This window comes from Myotis lucifugus, unplaced genomic scaffold (assembly GCF_000147115.1).
Source record: "Myotis lucifugus unplaced genomic scaffold, Myoluc2.0 scaffold_300, whole genome shotgun sequence".
Taxonomy (NCBI): domain Eukaryota; kingdom Metazoa; phylum Chordata; class Mammalia; order Chiroptera; family Vespertilionidae; genus Myotis; species Myotis lucifugus.
Genome location: NW_005871348.1, coordinates 696,071 through 703,325, shown reverse-complemented (window position 1 = coordinate 703,325; position 7,255 = coordinate 696,071). Strand labels below are relative to the sequence as shown.

General features: G+C 49.4%; 1 protein-coding gene across 3 annotated transcripts in view; it reads right to left on the bottom strand.

Annotated features, from left to right (window-relative positions):
- Positions 1-7,255, bottom strand: part of LOC102429735 (solute carrier family 22 member 5) — an 85,960-nt gene that overhangs the window by 16,992 nt on the left and 61,713 nt on the right. For all 3 annotated transcript variants that reach the window (XM_023763784.1, XM_023763786.1, XM_006100148.3), the window contains exon 2: positions 945-1,048. In XM_023763784.1, coding sequence (XP_023619552.1) covers positions 945-1,048 — 104 coding nt within the window. The remainder of the gene's footprint in view (positions 1-944; positions 1,049-7,255) is intronic.

Sequence of the window (7,255 nt, the reverse complement as noted above, 5' to 3'; positions counted from 1 at the left end):
ACAATCTCTAAAATTTTGCCTATAATGTCAAGAGTACATGAACTCCCTAAGTCAGTGATGGTGAACCTATGATACCTCTGACATACAAACTCATTGTTTTGGTTGATTTTTCTTTGTTAAATGGCATTTAAATATATAAAATAAATATCAAAAATATAAGTCTTTGTTTTGCTATGGTTGCAAATATCAAAAAATTTCTATATGTGACACGGCACCAGAGTTAAGTTAGGGTTTTTCAAAATGCTGACACACCGAGCTCAAAAGGTTCGCCATCACTGCCCTAAGTCATGAATGGACCTTGAGTTAACAGCCTTGGAATTCCATAAATAATCTGCTTACAGGTGAAAATAGCACATTTTCTGCCTGTTGTGAAGTAAGTGCCATAACCACAGGCTTCTTAGCTAAGGGGCATCAGTCCTGTGGACACAGGTTCTGCCCATCACGTCCCTACTGGCTACTGAGATCTCCTCTTACCTTGTGGAGAGAGCGGTGGTTTTGGGAATACGGTAACAGCCATCCATGGTACGCCTAAAGATCTACAATACAGTGTGTGTGTGTGTGTGTGTGTGTGTGTGTGCGTGTGTGTGTGTGTGTGTGGTCTACCTCTCCCATGCTTGGGAACATGAAAGAGTCATGCTCACCTAGGGAGGGGACAGCCAGGCTAGTGCAGAAATAAATCATGGCATATTTCCTGGTCAAATCCAGCTGATCCTGCATGGATACACTCAGCTCAGGTTGTTTTGTTTGGCAAGAGTTAGGGAGAGGAGGTTGTGGCTCTCTTTACTTGTGTGGTGTCCATACTATAGGTCAGGCTTCCCTTTCTTTTAAATGCAAGGCCTGGGCTGAAAGAACACTGCCACTTGAAGTCATGGGCCAGGCACACACACACTCCTTGCTCAGTGCTGGGGTCCCCTACCACTGCAGGAGACAGACACCCACCTTACCTGTCTGAGAGCTGCCCCGAAATGAAGGAGCCTATCAGCACACCCACGAAAAACAAGGAGACCGTGAGCGGGGCCTTCCAGTCGTCCTCACACACCAGGTTCCACTGTAAGAGGAGCAAAGGGATGTATCACTCACTTCTATTAAAAATGTTTTAAATTTAAACTTTCTTGGAAAATGAAATCCGAACATCCTGTATTCCTGCGCTCCGTTTAGATGACTATGTGGGTGTGAGTCCGTTGAGGCAGCAATGAAATGATCTGGGCAGCAAGGCAGGGAGGAGGCTCCCCTCACATGGAGACTGGGCTCCCTCCCCGTCTGGTTTTTCATAGCTTTTAGCCCCATTGTTTTTGCTTCTAATTTGAGGAAGGGAGCAGCAGGGAGCAAGTTCTCTGCCCATGTTCTAATCCAAGAGAAGGCAAGGCCTCTCATGGTCACTTTGAAGAATCTGGGCCGAGCCCAGGGCTGTGGACGGGCAGGGAACCCTTTCAGTGGGGTTTGGGTCATTGGCAGGATGGCACAGAAGTGGTTCTGACCGGGCTCTGGGGCTCTAAGGGTCAAGGCATCTGGCAAGGAACCGAGGCCAGGGGGCCTGAAATGCACCATGTGAACCTGTTCCTTCAGCTCTGCTCAGGTCCCCACCCACCCTGGGCCAATGACTTCTTGGACCTTCTGGTGATACTTAGAGCTGGGATCCCTGATGCTGCATTAACACTAGGCCTAATTACAGCCAAGAGCTCTGAGCTGGATGTCAAGAAGCTGGGGTTTAGCTTCTAGTCTACTGTTAACTGGTTATCCAATCTCAGACAAGATTTCCCTCCTCATTGTACCTTACTTTCGTCTTTTGAAAAAAAGGATTGGGGTAGGTAACAGGCTACATGGCTTGAGTTTCCCAGCACCCAATATGTAGTTTTGTCTATGGTTACCATAAAAAGAGGTATGCAGGCTTGGGGAAGCGGCTGAACACTCAGATGTGAGGTTTCTCCAGCCTAACAAGGAGCCAAAACGAGGAAGAAAAGCCCAAACAGGAAGCTTGGTGGTTCCCAGGAAAATGTTTCCCAGAACAGAGAGATGGCGCTCTGCAGTAACCAAGCAGGCCACCTGCCAGGGCATTCTTGCTTGCCTGACGCCAGGCTGCTGGCCTGCCCTCCATGGAGTCTGCAGTCTCCCCAGCAACACAGAGAAGCAGTGGGAATGCGTGGCTCCCAAGAACAAAGCATCTCTTCCAGGCTAAGTGAGGAGGGAAAACAAGTCTACTTCTCTGCTCTGCTGGGCAATGTGTGCACATAGCCTCCGGGCCCCTTAGATGAGTAGGAGGGCAGCCCCAGGCTGGACAAGAAAATCCCTGCTGCTATTGATAAGGATGGCTCAGCCACATAGCTGGCTCTCCACTCTGGCACTTTGGATGGGCTGAGAATGGGGTGGTGGCCCCTAACCCAGGGCAGAATTGGGGGTCTCCAATTCCTACATCTAGAGGAACTCCAGGCTAGCAGGAGGCCAGAATTTCAAAACACTAAGGCTTGAATGCTTGGGTTATGGCAGCCTTCCTCATCTACAGCCTCAGTGGTGCCAGTACCCAGATATCCCCGTCCAGACATGGCTGCTAAAGTCAGGATGGAGCGGCAGGGAAGAGAGCTGAGGGACTCGGGGATGGGTGCTGGCCTCTGGTATTAGGTAGGGTGCGAGGCAGAGCTTCAGGGGCCAGGTCGTGGCTGCTGCTGCTCTTGAATGCGATGGGATCTACTCCCAGCTAGCACACATTACGTTTGTAGCAACAGAGATGAAAAAATAAAGACCCAGTAGCTGTTTCTCAACAGGTCTCTTGTGAGGGTTAGGGAATAATATAACTGAGCTACACTAGGAATCCACAGTGAGTTCTGGGGTGATAGTCCCCCCAACCCATGTCAGGTCTCCCAATATAGGCTTTTAGAGAAATCTGGACTGGCAAGGAGACAAGGTGACTGATGCTCATGTTGGGATAGGTCCCCAGATCATGTCTCCAGCTCCCACAGCTGCCACTTGGTTCAACCTGTCCTTATTCTGGGCAAGTGTGTAACTCCCTGGAGTAATTGAGCTTTCAATCCACCACTAACAATTCTTGACAATTCTCAGGGCCTGGCTTGGACCTTCCAAAAGCAAACATGGGCTAACACTTCCTACTGGTCACATGGGGGGAGGGGGAGGAGGACGACTATGTGTAGGGTCAGGACAGGTAATAGGTCTCAAAAAATGAACACAGGGGCAGGCACCTGCCAACCTATCCACTCACCTGTCAACTGGTCTGCAGTGGACTTAGGATTTGGCCTGAATCCTCCTTAGGAGGGGTGGGATGAGAAGGGGTGGGATGATATGCACAGAGGAACCCAGTGTTCCTACACTGAGCTCCTGGCTCCCCAGCCATGACTAAAGCAGCTCCAGACCAGCTCATTGATGCCTCCACTTGGTGCATTGGATGGGCTCTACTGGCTGTTAATAACTGGTATCAGTGTTAGGACTAAAGGTGTGGATTTAAGATTCAGGTCCTGCCCTAACCGGTTTGGCTCAGTGGATAGAGCGTCGGCCTGTGGACTGAAGGGTCCCAGGTTCGATTCTGGCCAGGGGCATGTGCCTTGGTTGCCGGCACATCCCTGGTGGGGGGGGGGGGGGGTGCAGGAGGCAACTGATCAATGTTTCTCTCTCATTGATGTTTCTAACTCTCTATCACTCTCCCTTCCTCTCTGTAAAAAAATCAATAAAAAATATATTAAAAAAAAATTCAGATCCTGAGTCTAAGATCGTGAGCCTTCTGCCGGATGAGCTGTGAAAGGGGAGTGTCTGAGGACCCAACCTGAAAAAACCTGGGAGCGATCCTGGCATCGGGCCTAGACTTGCTATCCTTCCTGGTAAGAAATGAGCCTTTCATTTGCATGAAAGTTTTCATATTCCACACTTAGCTATGTACAGTTTATGTCACTTATACCTCAATAGAGTTGCTAAAATTTTTAAGAGAAAGAAGTGTGTCTCTTGTATGTAGTATGTAATTGGTGCTGCTTCTTGGTTATAGGAAATAGATTCTAAATGTTCTTACCTAGAACTAAATGTTCTTGCCTGTGAGTTGGCTAGAAGGAAAAAGATACAGCATCTGTGCCCATAGGGCAGAAGCTCTTCCCTGAGATGTACCTAGCCTGACTGCTTCAACGGTCAAATACACTGGTAAGAATCACTTGCTGCTGAATGCCACGTACGCCTATACACATTTAGTTCGGCTTCCTGCTGCAATTAATGACAAATCCTTGCCCTACGGCTGGCAAGGAGAAGTATCTGCTATCATAACCACTATAATGCTTGGCAGTGCCCTGCACAGGTGAGGCTCAGTAGCTGTTTGGTAGATAGGTGAGTGAGCAAACAGATGAAAAAAAGGGCTGTGAATCTTCAACATCATAGTATTCTTTGGGCTTGGCTATCCAAAGCCCAGATGAACCCTGAACTTTGATCTCTAGATTTTCTTTGCTTCCTCAGCCCCTTCCCTGTGTCAACTGTCAGAACTTTGACCCAGAGTGTGGGTTCTCAGCCATCTAGAGAGGGGCTCAATCTGTTCACTCAGGGCCACATGGGTCTGCTATGACTGCATGCACACAGGGGGCCTCAGGGGACCCAACAAGGGTCTTCTTTGGCTTTCCAGAGCTACAAACGCAGGGATAAGCAAGGGCATCACGGTGAGGCACAAGCTCCAGGTCTGTCCCTCCACCCTAGAGTCAGCCCAGCCCCACCACCCCGGTTGATGTGGCCTTTCCTTCAGGTGATGTGGCTTGTGGATAACAGTGGGGGCGCTCCTATCTTACAAGACTATCTGTGTATGACATAAGGCTGACAGAAAAGCTAGTCCAGAGAAAGCAGCTTTCTAGGACAACAGGGAGAAAGTCATTGTGCTGCCAAGGGCTGGGGCAGGGGGCTTCTGGGAAGCAGAGACAGGCAGAAGGCAAGGGGACAAAGAGGGTTGTCAGGCCTTAGCTGAACAGACTCCAACTCATGGGTGCAAGGGCTAGAAGTTTCTAAAGGAACTTTTCTGGCTGCAGGCTGGGCTATGGAGACACCAAAAAGCAGGAGGCCCAGGCCGTGTAAGAAATCACCCAGGTTCTCAGAGGAGGGGGCAGTCCTGAGTCAAGAAGCCCTCGGGGACTGGAGCAGCACAGCAAGGTGGGGTGGCTGACTCTCCAACTCCAGGGATGACTGAGGGGCCAGAGAAGGGTCCAGCCTAGAAGCACGTGGACCACCAAACTGTTCCTGAAACGTGGGAGAGCAATCTCATTTCACAGTGTCCCCTTCTTTCCGCCAATCCCAACCCCTTGTCACATGCCCCAGTCCCTGGGATGGGAGATTACATTTCCTTTAAAATATTTCAGTCAATGCTTTTCAACCACTCTCAACTGTCCCTGCTGTGAATTCAATTATCCTTTTCTTCCTCAATTCTCAAACGTTAGAAAATAGTTCTTAAGTTATCCATTAATCCATTCAACAACAATTTTCCTGCGTACCCACACTCTGTATCCAGCATCATGTTAGGACCTGCAGGAGAAGCAAAGATGTAAATCCAACACCAACTTTAGTACTTACACATACACACTTTAATTTCAAAAGAGGCAACAATCACACAGGAGACCTGAAGTTTTCATCTTCTGTTGAAAAAAAAACGGCTAAGACTTCAGTATCAGTGTACTCTACATATGATGTGGGGCAGAGGGCCGACCTGGGGACTAGCTGCAGTGGTCAGCACGCCAGGTCTGAGTGGAAAAGAAAATGGGCCTTAGAAAACAGAGTCAGAATGTTAATGCAACAGCTTGAGGAACAAGCAGCTCTGAATGTGAAGTCAGGCATTCCAGCATCTCCAAACAAAGGGCGAAGTAAGGTATTAATTTGGCCTCCCAGCAAAGACTGACAACCTGTCAGTAGGTGAAAGGGCACACAGCTCTTATGAAACCGCTAAGACAGTAAAATACACAGGCTAAATATAAAAACGAAAAAGCTGACACTGGTAGCAACTTAAGCTAAGGACCCCTCTGGCAGGAGCTCATCAGTACCACCACCACTCTCAGCCCAGGGCAGGATGAAGGCAGTCAAACAAGAGCAGATGAGGAGAGTAAGTCAAGGGATACGAGGGGTCCGGGTAAAATCCAGAGGTGCTATGAGCTTCTTCTGACTTCCATGAGCAGCTGGAAGCAGAATTTGTAGGGACTCCTGTATAGAGGAGATGGACAGTCTCTGCTTTCACAACTCTCACTGGCTTCCAGGAAGGTGACAGCCTTGCTTGCGAGGCTAGGGCTGAGGATCTGTGACGACAGAAAGTTGTGATTCTCCCTGGAATCTTGGGCCACAAAGCACAGCCAGCTACCTCCATTCAGTGTCTCTCTTGTCAACACCTCAGGACACTAGAATGATGTCATGTCACTGGTTTTGAGATCCCAGTGGGGATCCCCTTCAGCCCTCTCCTCCCCCTCTGAACTCTGCCTTCCTTCTAGGCCGTTTCTTGCTGTTTGAGACTTTGCATCTGCTGAGCTGAACACCCCAGACTCACGGAGAGGCCTCCTCTTTCGGGAAGCCGTCCCTAATCTGCAAATCCCTGACCCTGCAGTCCTGGTGCCCATCAAGGAGGGCTCTCTCACTGCCCTGCTTGCTTAGTTGTGCTGAGACTCCAAGCAGTTAGTGCCGGTGTCTTAGGAAGATGCAAAGCACATCCACACTCATCCATTAACATCATGTTATACATTCAGTTCTAGTGACGCGGGGGTCGCCAGGGGACAGACAAAGCCACCCAGAACAAAACCCCAAGGGGCTGGGGAATGAGACAGACAGGTTTCTCCTGTCTGTCTAGGAACGACAGCTGTATGCTTTGTGACAACATTTCTGGGCAACAAGTCACTCTGAACAGATCTTCAGATGCATGGATCCTAACAGGTTGATAACCAACTATCAGCAAAAAGTAAACAGTTCCTTAGAGGGCATGCTCAGACTGTCATTTTGGGGTGAGGGTGGGTGGGGAAGGAGTAACTGGAAAAGGGAGCAAGAAACAGTTTTATACACATGCTTCCCTTAACTTTAAAAGTTCGGGAAAGAAAGGGAGCATTTTGATGCCAAGAGGCTGGCAGAAAAACGGCGACGGACCCTTGTCCCAAGCCCTGGATCTGCTCCTCCACACTCTCATCCCAACTAGAGGAGGCCTTTGACCACTCAGGGCCTTAGAGCACCTCGTGCGGGCCGGGCCGCCAGCGCCTTCTTGGCTCCCTCCCCAAGCTGGCCATCAGAGACAGATGGACCGTCTGACATTCTGCTGTGAGAG